General features: G+C 31.3%; 1 protein-coding gene across 1 annotated transcript in view; it reads left to right on the plus strand.

Moving 5' to 3' along the window:
* Positions 1 to 16,724, plus strand: part of LOC129229560 (methylcrotonoyl-CoA carboxylase subunit alpha, mitochondrial-like) — a 68,842-nt gene that overhangs the window by 39,804 nt on the left and 12,314 nt on the right. Inside the window, exons 11-14 of the mRNA XM_054863887.1 lie at positions 2,806 to 2,915; positions 5,519 to 5,723; positions 7,296 to 7,388; positions 14,387 to 14,571. Coding sequence (XP_054719862.1) covers positions 2,806 to 2,915; positions 5,519 to 5,723; positions 7,296 to 7,388; positions 14,387 to 14,571 — 593 coding nt within the window. The remainder of the gene's footprint in view (positions 1 to 2,805; positions 2,916 to 5,518; positions 5,724 to 7,295; positions 7,389 to 14,386; positions 14,572 to 16,724) is intronic.

Genomic DNA, 16,724 nt, shown 5'->3' on the forward strand with positions numbered 1-16,724 from the left:
GATGAAGCAGGGTATTTGATTAAGCAGGGAAGTTTTCTTTACCTTTCTAAATTTACAACATTTGTCTAAAAACATAATAATAATAAATCAAAAGCCATATAAAGAAAATTAATGTAATCGATAGAAAGGTTTTGCTGAAAATTATGAAAAAGTAACTTACAGCTTGAGTTATGAAATCTTTGTTTTGGCACCTGTTTTCAATACGTTATTTTTGAAAAATTCTGCAAAACTGGGTTGTTTGCTCAAGGTCATATGGGAATATTTTTCTAACTCCTTTTTTTTTTCCCCCACCTCTGTCCATGTTTGGCACTAAAAATTTTTTCAATGTATTATTGTTTGAAATGTGTATATTTCTTTGTGTAATTTAATTTACTTATCGACTGCGCTATTTATAGTTTTTTTAATGGCAATAACAAAATAAATAAGATGGAATAGAGGAAATGTTTTGGTGTAATATGGCTATTTATCTCGCCCGTTGATGGCAAAAAATATTGTTATATTTTCTTACGTCAATAATTGCTCATACTTATTTATAATTTTTTCAAAATTTATGGGGGGGGGGGATTATTCCATTAAGCAGGGATCTTTAACATAGCGTCTATGGAGAAATATTCGGCTCTGGGAGGTTTTATTTGTGTAAGTGGGGTATTTGTTTATCCGTTATCCGATTAAGGGGGGCTGACAGTATGGATAATTTGTTTACTTCTTCCAAAACTTGATTTAAATAGTAGAAGTTTTTGATCTACTGAAAATATTGCTAAAATTTCTCCTCTTTGAAAAATTTCCATTCATGCTACTACTCATTTATTTAAATCATTCATTTTAATTCTAATTTCTAGTTTTTAAAAATATAGTTTTATGAATCTGCAACTAGATTGTCAGATGTTCAATGCCACCAGTATAAAGATTTATGTAAATACAGGGGTCGAAGTAGTCCTATATGTCCTATATTTCCTATATTCAGGGGTAGAAGTGATCGACTTGTCACATATAGGACATTTTCCACAAAAAAATATAGGACAAATATAGGACACATTATATGAATAGTTTCGCTATGAAAAAAGAAATAATACATACATATTATTTATTTATTCTTATCAACGATTTTGTTTTAAAAAAAACCTTCAAACAAAATTATAACTTACACCTCAAATGACTTTCCTGTAGTTGAAAGAATAATTTTTGAAAAAAGTGTACTTTGTACACAAAAAAAAAAAAAAAGAACAAAGTGAAATTTATTTATAATTAACACAGCAACTCACAAAGTGTCACAAACATAGCTTATATAAATAAATAAAAACCGTCTTTGTGTTGAGAACTAACAGGAAATAACCAATGCTTTGCAGCACAAACATACAGATATTTTGTTCTATGAAATTCCACAAAAAGAAAAGATTTTAAAAAGACTATTATAACATTCCGATCAGAAAATGCACTGAACACAAAATTACACCCGCGAAAACAAAAACCAAAAAAAACCACGAAAACAAAACCAAAAAAACCACGCTGGAAAACAAAACAAACTGCTGTTGCCAAACGCAAAATTTTAAAACCAACTTCAGAATTCGTTCTCGAAACTCCACCCACTACAGTGACGTCATATTGCTGTGGCCAATGAGAGAAGATGCCTGTTGCAGGATTTAGTGAGTTGTGTTTTTTAATTTGAAATTCGTTTGCACACGTACTTTCGACAAAAAATCCGAAGTCAGATAGTTTGTTTACTGTTGTTTTAAAGAAATAAATTGGATAAAAAACAGGAATATAGGAAATATAGGACATTTTCCAAAAATATAGGAAATATAGGACGATTTTCATTCTTTTTTTGAAAGTATAGGATATATAGGACCACTTCAACCCCTGTATATTTTCAAGAAAAGCATCAAAATCGTCCTATATTTTTCAAAAATGTCCTATATTTCCTATATTCCCATTTTTTGTTGTTGTTGAACCTGGAGTACATTAATTCTACAAATTTGGGTGCATGGTGTACTAAAGGAAAAAATTATTTTACCGCTTTTTGCCATTTTTGCAACGGTTCAGTGCCCATAAGCAATAGTGGATTTTCGCAATTGAGGCAGCATGCTAAAACATTCAAGCACAAAGAAAACTCTGAAAAACGTCAGGAGGATCCTTTTCAAGCTCTGTTTGTTCTTAATACAAGTGTTAAAGGGTTCAGTTTAGATATAAAATCAAAGAACAGTGGAATTAGTACTTGGGTCATGAGTGAGGAAGAAAAAATAAAAAATTTTCTTTGTTCAAATTTTATTTAATTATTTCGTCTATAAAGTACACTTTTTTTCAAAAATTATTCTTTCAACTACAGGAAAGTCATTTCAGATGTAAGGAATAATTTTGTTTGAGGTTTTTTTTAAACCAAAATCATTAATAAGAATAAATAAATAATATATGATATGTATTATTTCTTTTTTCATAGCAAAATTATTCATATAATGTGTCCTATATTTGTCCTATATTTTTTGTGGAAAATGTCCTATATGTGACAAGTCAGTCACTTCTACCCCTGTAAATATATTATACATCATTTATATATTCTTGTGTTAATGTACAAATGAAAACAAATGTTTTTTTTTAATTTCTGTCAGTTTCTTCAAATGTATTATGAAAATGTCATTAATTTAAAAAAAAGGCCAGTCTTTATCTTTTGTCAGTTATTTCAAGTGTATGATTAAAAGTTCTTGCATGTTTTTAACTTCTGTATTTAATGGAGACATATGTAAAATCCATAAAATATTGAAAGATTGTTTTTTAAAAATGGGTAATTATTCTCGCTCTTTTTCTCTGCAGGCGATGAAGTTTCTGTACACTATGATCCTATGATTGCTAAATTGGTAGTATGGGGGAAGGACAGAAAATCTGCTTTGATGAAACTAAGTAATTGCTTGGCAGATTACAATGTTAGTATGTGCCACTCATACATACATTTTATTAATTGTTCAAATGTACCGTGAGGTCTTGCTGATTCTTTGTGTCAAGGAAATAGCATATTAGCAAAAGAGGTACAACAAAGAAAATACTGTAAAATCCCTCCTAATGAACTCCTTTCAAATGTGGATACCCTTCTTATACGGACAGTTATTAATGACCCAACATTAAGACATTAAGCCAAATGTAGTAGGAAAATCTGTATCGATACCCTCTTTTTTGGGAGTCATTTACAATGCATAAAACCTTTTTGGGGGAAATCAAATTTATATAATAACTTTTACAATTTATAACTACAATTTGATTTGAATTATTACAATTTGAAACTTGGCACAAATAAAGAAAATAACAGTGTATACAAAACATATTTTTTTCAGATTTTTAAAATTTTAACTTTTGGAAATACTCAAAGTCAAAGGTCAATTTCAAATGACCTTCAAAATGAAAAATTGTTAAATTATGCTTGATCCCAGTGTTGTCTCAACATGGAACTTGGCAGAAATAAAAAAAATAATAGTGTGTACAAAATATGTTTTTATTTTCCAGATTTTTAGAATTATAACTTTTGGAAATACTCAAGATCAAAGGTCAATTTCAAATGACCTTCAAAATGAAAAATTGTTAAATTATGCATGATCCCAGTAATGTCCCAACATGAAACTTGGCACAAATAAAGAAAATAATAGTGCATACTAAATATACATATTTTTTTTTTCAGATTTTTAAAATTATAACTTTTGGAAACACTCAAGCTCAAGGGTCAATTCAAATGACCTTCAAAATGAAAAATTATATTTTTATATCAAGTAATGTATCATTTTAAAGCTCTGAATGCAAACTTCCAAAATATATAAAGTTCAAGTTTCTAACTTTATTTGTTCCAGAGTTATGGTCAGGCAAGTATGAGCCAGTGGAGCAAAACATTAAAATTTCGACCCCTTATATCTAAAAAACTACAACAGCTAGAGGGTCATAGTTTGTTTTTTTTTATACCACTTAGTAAATTGGTATGAACCTGCAAAATATTGTTAAAATCTGTGAGCACTCATTTTTTAGGTGTATGATTTGACATGGAATGACTCTAAGCAAAAAATAAGTTTATAAACAGCATGGATGCTTCACTACCAGAACGCAAAAATTAAGATTTAAAAATAAAGAACGGGATTTTTCCAGAAAAAATTGCACATACATATAGATTAAACATACACATATTGATAACTAATAGCAAAAGAGTCGTTCATTCCTGTATTTTATCGGATTCTGTGTATTTTTGATAGCTTTTTGGATGCTCTATGTTAAGTCCGTGTAAGGAAAATCTTTATCGCCTGCAGGGGTAAACTGGAGACTTCGACCAATGAGCGGAGGGTCGCGTATTGCGCGACTCTGAAGCGTATCTTCTATATACGGTTTTTAGCTATCCCCAGCATTGGTTTGTTGCCCCGTCTCACTATTTAACTTTCAACTCGGCAAGATAATATTTAGAAATTACATTGTGCTTTGAAAATTTTCATACAGGTAAGGCCTAAATTTTTAGATATTTACGTAACTATAACTGTAAAGGGTTTTGAAAAGAGAAGGAAAATAAATAAACTTGCAACATCAAATTTAGTTAAGTTCATCGTAAATTTTTAACCAATGGGCTAATAAAGAAAAAACATAAACCTTTCCTGCTTGAGAGGAATTCGTTGAAGATGCTGATAGTATTGGAAAAGTATCCTCTCTTGAAAAGAGATTAAAACTAGCTATAAATTCAAAAAAAAACAAGCAAATAAACAATGCAAAAGAAACACAAACACAGAGAGAAAAAGATTAATCCAAAAATGGCAAACTGTGTCATTTGAAAATGCAGAACTTTGAAGCAAATAGAGGAAGCGTATCACACATTGCTGACAGTATCATCGACCTGTGTGACTGAAGAAAGTATTTTCAAATTGCAGAACATTTATGCACTAAAATTAGTTTTGTATTATGTTTCTTACTATTGTCAATTTTGATCCTTCATTTTATATTTGTTCACAATACGGCTTCATAAATAATAGAATTTTTGTACAAAATTATGAAATATGGCAACAAAACAATATGGTTTCGATCATTTTTTGAGAAATTTCTCATGCCGGTATTCCGGTATCATTTTTAAAAATACCAAATCCCAGTATTGCATTTTTGGTCTGGTGTTGCAATCCCTAAATTTAAATTTAAAAAATTATTAAAACAAAAATTGTACTCCAAAACAAGTGTATCAGCTTGAAACCGACAATTTTTGGGAATCACATTTTCATGCATGACAATTTGTCTCTGCGTGAAAATAATACAGAAGGCACGTGTCCATGTGTTTAAAAAACAACTTATTTTTCACAAAAATACATGTGAATTTTCCATTCATTTTCGAACATGCTTTGGTTGCTACTCTTACTGTGATTGTTACTATTTTGTGACCAGTTTTGTTTATTAATGTGCTTTATAAGATAATGTTTGGCGACGTTCGTTTTTGTGTGTACTCTGCTTTAATTTTTATGTAATACTATTCTTACCCCCTGAATTTTTCCAATTATTTGTTCTTATCTGTTCATTATAGGTCATGGGAGTAAAGACAAATGTAAACTTCCTCCTTAGCCTCTCAAACCATCCAACATTCTTACTGGGAGATGTTCACACAAACTTCATTGCCCAACATGAGCAAGAATTGTTCCCAGAACTTCTTCCTTCTCACCAAGATGTTTGTGCAGCTGTCCTTGGGATCATCCTAAATGAAAAGAGACAAGGAATTTCCAGAACAAATGGTAAAATTTAGTTTCAATATTGCCATTACATGCTGTGTGCAATTTATGTGTAAGTCCACAAGTGACCAATTAGGGTTCCCACTTGGTTGGTCGCCCCAGACAAAACAAAATCGTTTTGGTGAGCTTGTGTTAATTGTACTTTAATGAGGGGTTCTCAACCTAATCCGACTGTGTATCCCTTTTTGTGCACACTCAAATAAAATACTTGTGTTTTTTTAGCAGGCATAAAAATTTTCCATATGTTCTTAGCGATCAGCCTTCTTTTCAAGACTTTTTGGCCATTTCTGAGATGGATCTATTTCCATTAAAATATAATGATTGGGGCAGTGCATTAATTAGTAAGTTACCGCTCTTAGGCCCGAGTTTGTGGCAGGGGATGGGCCAATATTAGATTCTGTCGATCTTATCTCAATAGCATAATTGATGACAATATTAAATTTTAGTGTATAACTATATTTACTTCTCTAGAAATGTTAAGCTTTTAGGTAAAATAAATAAAAGAAAATAAATACCTTTGTGTGGAAAAGTAAAGTAAGAAATAACAATGTCAAAAAGCACAATTTGCATATTACTGCAGGCACGTGTTTTGGCGTTACAAGGAACGCCTTTTTCAATGCAAAAAGTAATGAGCTTATAGATGAAAAGACATCTGACAAAAGCCAAGAGCTAGCTGAGCAAACAGCTTAAAAGATAAAAATAGAGGATTAACCAAACACCAATAAGAAAATTATAAACCAATGAAGAACCAATAGGAATGCAAACAAAGGGCAAAAGCTCTCTTACAGACATGTGCCTGTGAGAGAGCTCTTGCCCTTTGTTTGCATACACACAGTTTTATATTCACTAAGTTAATTCATGTTTTCTTTATGCATGTTGTGCATATGTTCCGAAATAAGCACACATTAAGCTTATGATATATATTTATATATCACTAGAATGCAGTATTTTTTTAATTTATAGAACTTAACCCCTATTTTACTACTATCATTAAGTCTTAGTTTATACCGTTTTGATTTACACGACATTTGGTTGAACATAACCGTCGTGTAAAATGAGGGTCTGCTGTATTATATGGAAAACACACTATTTTAAACAAAATTAACCTGTTTTTAAAATTAGCTACTCAATGAAATTGAACCCTTCAGAATGAACAGTTTTATTTAACGGCAGGGACTTCCTTTGAAATATTCATAAATTGTGAATTCCTATTGGTTGGCTCATTTGTTTAAATACCGGTGTCCACATGGTTGAGGTCAGTTCTCTCACGACTTTTTGGTTGCTTGTTGAGCTTTTTTGCACTGATGAAGAGGCTCCTTTGTAGCTTTGAAATAGCTATTTGCTGTATTTTTGTGTTCATTTGTGCTTTATTTACATTGGCTCTTCAATTTAAACAGACAGGAATGTTTATTACTTAAAAAATGCCAAAACAGTTTTAATGGAATAAAAATCATTGGGAAGAGCTGGAATAACTTATTCAAAACTATTTTTAAAGTGATTAAACTCTTTAATTTTTTTAAACAAGAAATAGATTTTATATTTTTAACATTCATTTCATTTAAAAATCTTTCACAGTATCAGACACAAGTTCTCCTTTTCTTCTTCTGGATGGAACTGTTCCTAACCTTTGTTATAAGAGGAAAATGAAGCTCCTTTTCAAAAATACAGGTATGCTAACTTTTTTAGCAAAAAATTTTTTATTTCATGCTAATAAAATAAAATGTTTGAAATTGAAACAATATGCTCCTGGTTAAAATAGTGGATTCATAAATGAAACATTCTGTGCATAAAATTAAAAAATGTATTCTGCTATGGGGGGGGGGGCTGAAAAAAGTAAATGACGAGGGACTTCTCTTCCCTTTTAAGCAAAGAGGTTGTTTCTTCTTCTTATTATTATTATTGTTTGATTTTTTATTTTTTTGAACTGCTTTTTGAAGCATTTTTTTTTTCATTTAAGAAATTGTTATAAAAGCATGTCTTCAATGTGTTGTTTATCAACTGGTAATAAAACAAGAGGTATTTTTGATTTACTTCATGTTTTTAAAATTAATTAATTTTATTTTTTTTAATTTAGGTTTTAGAATGAATTTATATGAAATATGATATTAAAGAAGAAACCAACCATAATGTTTAACTAGCAAAAAAGTTCAGCAGTAATAAATGATCAGTAAATAAATTTCCCTGGGAAAAAGTTGGATAAATTAGTTTTTTTTTTAAATTTGTAATCACACTATCATATTAAAGAGAAAACTACTATTCATTATCTAATGATGAAAAAAGAAATCATTCTTAAATAATGTGAGATATTTTTTATAATTTTAATCTTTAAGCAATCATAATTCTTTACACTTTGTTTTTTTGACCAATTTTGAAAAAATAAATAAATTGCTATTTTTCAAGTGTAAAATCCCAGACAGTTCTTTTATTTACTTAAAAACTAAATTTGGAACACACAGCATTTTTGTTTCAAACATTTCTGGCTTGATATTTTTTTGCAAATTTTACCCTGGATTGCAGCTGAAATAATGTAATGAAATTAATTTTGACTCTCAACCAGGGCCGCATTAGCCATAAAGCAGAAGTAGCAAATGATTCGGGCTCCGCGCCATGAGAAAAAAAAAATGTAGAAAAAAAATGCTGCTGAAGCCGCAGATATTTGTATTTCAAACAAATTAAATTATTAGGGTGGAAATGGAAAATGTCTTTTTGGAAATTTTAAACAACTAATTTTTTCTGAAACAAATAGTGGGTCAGAGTTTCTCGCAGTATTTGTATTCAAAAATAAATCAAAGATGGCTTAGCAAAGAAGGGGCCTGGGAGGAAGTCCTCGAACTCAATTCATTTCTTTTGCATCACAAGGTAGCCTATAGAACTGCATTATTTGAACTTGAAATTCCGAAAAATTGAGGAAGAAAATCGTCTAACACAGCGTTTCCTATTTTGTTTGAGAAGTGAAACCCTTTTGAATGTCGACTTTTTTTCATTAAACCCCTGTTTTTTCCTCAGTAGTATAGTTTGCGTGCAGCATTCTAGAAATGGTTCATTTTCAATAAAAAAACTTTTTTTGTTTAAAAAAAAATTTCGACTTAAAAAAATAATTTCAAATTCAGCACAAATTTCTAAAAACATTTACAACTTGTTTCAATCAAAATTTTAAAGTTTCAATTTTAATAATAAGACCTCTTTTTACTATGACAGATACAATCTTAACATCTGTCTTTATGAATGAAAGTTGCATTCTGAGATCAGGTTCATCACTATAGTTGGGTCAAACCTAACCAAGCAGCATCATAATGCTGCTATTAGGATCTGTGTAGCCTGCACAATGCTGTCAGGTTAGGTTTGCCCCAACTATAAGCAGGGGCGGACTGGATCCCACAAGAGGGCGCCAACCTTAGCCTCCAAAGGGTGCCGAAAAAGAAAAGGTGCAGAAAAAAATGGTGCAAAAAAATATATTACATACGTTTACGAGTTTAAAGAAAAGAGATAAAAAAGCAAAGATTTGTGAGAGCAAAAAAATAAATAATAAATAAGGAAATTTGCACCAAAAAAAATAATAAAATAAATAAAAAAAAATTTAAACAAATAAAACAAGAAGTTCTGTCTAGAACTAGACGAGCCTACTTTCCCGTATAACCATACTACCTTCTAGTACCTGATCAATATTCAGCTAAAATCACAAATGTTTTCAAACATATTTTTAAAATACGTTAAGCTGATTTCTAGGAATAAAATATTCCTCACTCATCTAAAAAAATTAAATGCGTAAAAAAAAAAGCAGCAACTTTTAAACAAAGCAGCTAATACACTTTTTTCCATTAAAAAAAATCTTTAACAGCTTTCAAAACGAAAAAATAATAATTAACATTAATAAGCTCATTAAAATAAATACATCATATCAAAAAAAAAATGTTTTTTTTTTTCCCCTGTTGCCAAAAACAATTTTAAAAAATGAATTAATGCACTTACCAAAATAAATAAAAACGATAAAATATCAACTTAAAGAAATAATTTTCATTGTCAAAAAAAAAAAAAATCGTCTGCGCATACCTTTATGTAGAAACATAAATGACTTCGAGTTTATTCGCCGAAAACTGAATACCTAAATTAAAACTTTAGCGTAAAAATAAAAATAAGTCAGATCAACAATAATTATTTCACAGTCAAAACCATAACTGCGGAGTCGGAGTCGGAGTCAATCTTATTTTGGGGTAAAGGAGTGGCAGTCAGTCATTTGTCCTCCATGTATAAATTTTTGCCAAAGCTACGAAGTCAGAGTCGAAGTAGGGGAGTCGGAGTCCGATTAATTGTCGGGCATAGGAGTCGGAGTCAAGTGCCCCTAAATTCTCGGAGTCGAAGTCTGGAGTTTGGCGTCAAGAGTTATTTCCAACAAAATTTGTTTGAAAAAAGTCCGCCTTCAAGTACGGAATCTACATTGACTTATAGTTTCCATGTAGGCGCTAATATTAAGGGATTTGAACTGTTCAAAATTGAACGGAAAATTGAAAGATATTTTATATACAAATTTTTCATCAAAAGCTTTTTCCTACAAAGTTTGTTTGAAGCAAATTCGCCTCACAGTTCGGAGTTGCCTTGATTTTCCCCGTAGGCGCTAATGTTAAGATTTTTTGAACTGTTCAAAATTGAACAAAAAATAGTTCAAAGAAAAAAATTAAATGTGGGAATGAGGTGTCCTCGCTGACATCTTTCGAACAAAAAAAAGTTTGTTCGAATGGGACTATTCATTCAAAAATTATTAGGGGGGACAGACAGACCGACGGACCGACAGACCAACAGACATTTTTCCTTATCTCAATACCCTACTTTCCAATTTTTAATTTTTCAATATTTTTTTAATTATTTTATTTATTTTTGACTGTTTTTTGTTTTTTGCGATATTTTTAAGATGCATTAAGCCTTCTTTCATGCTTTTTTCTTCTTTTTCTGACTTTTACTGGGAAAGTAGGCTAAAAAGGTGTTCAGACTTGAGGGCTTATAGGCGGGAGGGTGCATCGGCCCATCTATCCACCCCTGACCATAAGTCTGTGTTGATATTTAATTTTCGTCGATAGATATGTTGAAAATATAACTTTAGTTTTTGACAGCAAAAGTGCCAACAAGGAATTTCGTGATAATTGAGAACATTCATCTCTTAAATTGCATCATAATTTCACTGAATGGCATCATTTTAAATTTCTGATGCAAGAAGGACAAGTGCCATTTCAGTTAAAAAAGAGTCGTGCTCTAGAGCTGACATAATTGAAAGCCCTATATTGAGAAAAAAAATGGCTTTTTCATTCCTTATTTTTACTATTTCAAGTTTCAAGGAACATGGAGCCCTGGGTTTTCACGGAACACAATTTAAGAAACGCTGGTGTAACATAAATGAAATCCGGCTAAAATTGCTTCCTGGAACTTTAATTTCAAAAAATTTCCCGGGGGGTGAAATCTGGAACCTGATCGCTCGCTATAATGTTATCAAAGATGTCCTAAAATTGTGTAATCTTAATATATAAAAATTTTCTGTGCGGACGTTTGTCACCATAAGGCTTTTAAACAGCTCAACCGATTTTGATCAAATTTTTTGTGTGTAATTAAGTTGTGGCAAGCATGGTTTCAAAGCACGATGGATGGAATCGGAAACGTTTTGGTTAATTAATTTAAACATTGGATGATTATATCTCCCAAATGATGAATATTTATTTTAACCTATTGTTGAGCGAGAACTGAAATAAATATTTAACCCGTTGCCAAAGTACAATAAGAAAGCCAGCTCTGCTTTTTGTAATGAAATTTCCTACTGTGATATGTCAATTAAGAATAGATAAAACGTAGAGAGAGAGTGAAGCCTTCATTTCGTGAAAGCAACGATTTTAGGTCCTCAGATATATTTTAAAGTAAAGTACTGGAAGGTTCACACAAACGTGTGTTCTGTCGTCGTAGTTGAACTATGTGACCGGATCGGTGCTTTTAGTTTTTCCTAACCAAAAGATCAGAAAGTACCATACCTCGCAACATTTGTCTCTCTTCTCAAATCCATCTGAGTTTGGGCACCAATGTCAAGAATACTTTAAAGGTTATCAAACTAATCAGTACATTATTAAAGGAAAAGATGATCGAATTTAAAGACGAAACAAATTTTATTTTCTTCCAGATAAATTACAACAGGGTAGTTCTGTACACAAAAGATCAGTGCAGTGGAAGATCTTTATCTTTGGTGGAAAGAACAAATTAGGCAATATATGAAGTTTCAAAAATTTTCGTTCAAAAAATCGGACCGCTAATTGGTCGGAGTTGGCTTCGCTCATTGATCAGCTGGATTACAGTAACGTGGTGGACTGATAGAGAGGTGACTTAGTCTATAAAGAATCGAGTTGCGTGATCATTTGTTTACATTTTAAAGCTACTGTTAATGTCATTTATTGTATTTTTTGTTTATTTGGCAAAATGTTTCAAAATTGCGAAGAATTGTTTTTCGTTTTTAAAGAGTGTTTAGTCATTTTAGTTGAAGAATGTTTATTTTACATCGGGTGGCGGGGAGGGGGAGAGTGAGTGATTTTCGCTTATTCAGAGAACTGTTTTTACCTTTATCATTTTTTTAAACGATATCCTTTCGATTGTTTTATTCTTTTTCATATGGTTGATGTTGCAGCGGGAGAACCCGTTTGTTCTAGATGGGTAGTTAGTTTTTTACACTTAATATCTGAGGACTCTTTTTATCTTTTGAGTATGGCTGAAAGAACAAGCCATGAAGTACGGGAGAAAAAATAGTTAGTAAAACAACTAACTGCTCAGTCGGCAATAGATAAATCGTTGTAATCAAATATTCGCATTCTGACAACAAACAGCTTAAAACATTTTCTTCTTACTTATTTTTTCCAACAAAACGGTTCAAACACTTGATAAATTATTGAAATTTTTTAATTTTTCAATTCAAAGTTTGAACAGAACAACGTCTATCGGGTCCTCTAGTATGGACAAGTTCGAAAAATTTCAGTGATAAAGTGCTCCTCCTCCTTCCACATTGTTGACAATCGCCTAAAATTTATTTTTTGGACTTCAACCTCGAAAATTTTCCAAGTTGCCGGGGAGGGTCCCTGAACCCCATCCCATACCGAAATGCTACCAGCGATGGTCTACAATCACATTTTTAACACTTCAATTTTGAGAAGTCTCCATGAAAGGGCGCCTGAGCCCCCCCTCCCCCATCGCTCCAAAATTATCACAATGCATATAAAATTATCCTTTTAAAGTTTATAAATTCGAAAATTTTCGGTTTAAAATTGTTTTTAGAATTATAAAGTAAAACATTTTCTGGAAGGACCTCCTTGAACCCCTCTCTCTTCTCTCCACCAACATCATTAAAGATAATCTACAACTTCAATTATGACTTCAGTTTTGAAAAATTGCTTGGAGAGAGTCGCTGCGGACTCGATTTCTTCCTGTAACCTTACCAAAAATGGGATATAATTACGTTCTCTTCCCTTAATGTCATCAGAGGTCATTAGAATTGTGGTTTTAAAATAGAAATATCGAAAATTTTCTCGGGGGTCCCTTTAAGTCGTCAAAAGTAGCGTTTTTGGAATTAAGAGCTCCAAAAAACTTATAATGACAGGGAGTTGAGGAACAATTTAAAGAGTTCATAAAACTTCATAAAAGCTCTAGCATTTTATCCATACGTACGCATGTATGTATGCATATATGTATTATTAGTGCACCACCCATCTCCATGATTGTTTATCATACAAAAACCTGGGTTTCTTGGTAAGATTTGCTACGGGCCCCGCGCTGGCTTAATCCGGCCCTGCTCTCAACCCCATGAGCTCTTGTGCTTTATTAAACTAAATATTATTTAGTTGGTGAGCAAGTTGCCTTCAATTTGTAAGTGAATGTAATGTTAATTGCAAAAATAAAAATTAAGTGGGCAATTTAAGGTAAAATGACATTTTAATGTATCTTAACATCATAGATGACTGGTGCACCAAAAAAGTGTGTGTGTGGGGGGGGGGGGCAAAAGAAGTGTAGGGGTCAGGGGTTTTTTTTCTTTTGTAAAATTGGACTATATTATTGGCTTTTAATGTTACCGGTTAAAAATGTCGGATATAACATCAAAATCAGGATGGATGGCCACTATAAACTTTCCCTTTCCATTTTAAAGTTCCATTCTTATAAAATAAGATGAGAAAAGTCCATTTATTTAGAATTTTTAGTGTTTACTTTCGTGAAATAAATCCACCCAATAAACAACCATTTTTCAAGCAATTATTAATTTTTAACTCTAAAAAGTTAGGGCCTTGCCTTCCCGTACAAGCTGCCTATGCTTCTCCATTATTTGCAAACTCTCTTGTTAGAAACTAACTTTATAGTATATCTTGTGTGCTTGACTTCCATTGCATATGTTGAAATAAAGTTCTTCTTTTATGAAAAAAAATCATTGTAACAAATCATACGAATTAAATATATTCAATGTCTACTGTGATCCCTCCCCCCATTTTTTGGTTCTGATTTTTTTTTAACTTCAAAAAATGGAATTTAATAAAAATTGTTGAAACATTTGTTTATGCTAATTTTGCCTTCTGTGCTTTATATTGTTTTTTTTTTTCTTATTTTTTGTTAGATGTCATTTCCATTTATTTATTTATTCTGTTATGTTTGTATATTTTCAGATTTTTCTGTCGATGTCCAATATGAAGATGATGGAGGTTACATTTTTCAAATTGGTACCCAAAAATATTTGGTTTCTGGTTCCCATTCTATAGATGATCCTACAATTTTAAACTGCTCTGTGAACGATAAAACATTTACTGTACGAACCCTTTTAAATGAAGGGGAAGTACATTTGTTTACGAAAGTAGGTTTTATATTTTTCAGCTGCAAAATATTTAACTCTATTCTAAGTACATGGCTTTTGTACAATTAGTTTTTGCTATCAAATCAATTTTTGTTCTGGATTTATTTTATTTATTTTTATTTTATTTCATTTTATGTTTATTTACCATATTACCCTACATTATCCGGCATGCCTCAAAATTCGGGGGTCACCAGATTTTCAATAACACTTGCCGAGTCCTTTCCAGCATGCCAGAAAAAATCAAGGTTAGGAAAAAAATAGTCTTATAAAAAATATACTCTATTTAGCTTAAAAATGAATATAAGAGTTCTATACATATCTTATTAATATTAATAAACAATTTAATTTTGTAAAAATATTTACTAACAATGTCATTTGTTATTTTAACAAGAAAAATATTGTTTAATGATGAATAATTTTATAAAAGTTATATTAAAACTAAATAAGCAAACATTTGAGCAGTAAGTTACCTCCCCTAAACCAGTGCTAAAGAATTTACCATAGCTATTCAATAAATAAAAATTAAACTTCACTATAAAAACTGTAAAAGGAACCTATAATAATTTATTTTTAAAAAAAATGAACAAACCGCAGTAACGATGATTGCTTCAGAATTGATTACTTTATTGGCATATAATCAAATCCATTAATAATGCCCTACCATAAAAAATAACAAGCACATATTATATGCAATACACATTTTCTTTTTTTTTTGAAGGAAGGTTACTTTCGAGGTTTTTTTTTTTTTTCCCACTTACAGTGGCTTGCTTTCTGATTGGAACTGACTGGGGAAATTTTGTTTTGTTTCGTTGCAAAATAAACCTTAAATTATCAAATGATGTCAAAATTTACCATCTTGTGAACCTAATTGACACGTCACAAAAGTCTCCGTCTGAAAAACAATGCTACTGAAAAAAAAATCAAAAATTTAGGGGGAGGGGGCTCAGATATTTTCCCCATGGTTTAGCAAGATATTTTCCCCATTGAAACCGATTTCAGTGCAGATTAGAGTTATTAAAATTTGACATTTTTAATAACTTATTTATTAGTTGCTAGAGAAGAATTTTTTTTACATTTTTGCAAAGAAAAAAGTACTATAAGCAAGGAAGTTCTAATTTCAAAGGGGGGCTTGAAGCCCCACTTGCCCCCTCATATGGGCGCTCTTGTTTTTGGAACTTCTACATTGAAACATTTCTGGGGAAAAGTTTTCAATCTCAAGTCTTCTGCTATGTCATCAAAGGTGGCTTACTACTGTGTTTTTAGAGTTTCCAAAATTTTGCTGGGGAAAAGCCCCCAAACCCAGTTGTTTTTATCATCATTAAAGATTTAAAATTGCACTTTGGAGCTAAAATGTCAAAAATCGACTAGGGAGAATTCCTGAATATCATCCTCTTACTTCTTGCCACCAAAGATGGCGACAATTGTATTTTTGAAAATATACCCTTAAATTTCAAAAATTTAGAGGAGAGAGTTCTTCAAACCTCTCTTCCTCCTATTGACCATCAAAAAGCTTCTAAAGATGCGTTCCTAACAAAAAATTTCAGGGAAGATACAGCAAACACTTCAACTGATGGGGAAATGTGTTATGGCTTTTAAACAGCTTGATCAACAAACAAACCAATAACTCTCTTCAAATTTTATTTACAATTGCAATTTTTGTATTTCATTATGTTTGGTACGAAAACTGGCAGAATGAGATGCCATCTTGATACTGCAGCCTTTCAAGAAAAAAAGTACAACTGAGGACCCAAATTGCTACTGAAAATACCTCACAAGTCCTCAAACAAATCAAAAGTTGAAGGCTTTAACTTAGATAATGGATCATAGCAATACTTCCATTTTTTTTTTATTTTAATTTTCAATTTTTTATTCTGTTTGTGTTACTCCAAACACTTTTAACTTTCATTCAAACTGTCTGAATCATACACATTATTGAGGGGAAAAAAAAAAACTATCATGCTTCAGTTCTTAAACTTTTTTTAAATTTTATTTTTACTAATCCCCCACCCCCCACCCCAATAAAACATTTGTTATTCACCTCTCCCAAAAGGATCGTCTGGATACGCCAGTGAATGAAAATACTTTTCATTCTATGTTGAATGAAGTTTTACTACTACTTAAAATAGTAAGGCATTTTTAATATTTTTCTCGGT

This window comes from Uloborus diversus, chromosome 9 (assembly GCF_026930045.1).
Source record: "Uloborus diversus isolate 005 chromosome 9, Udiv.v.3.1, whole genome shotgun sequence".
Lineage (NCBI taxonomy): Eukaryota > Metazoa > Arthropoda > Arachnida > Araneae > Uloboridae > Uloborus > Uloborus diversus.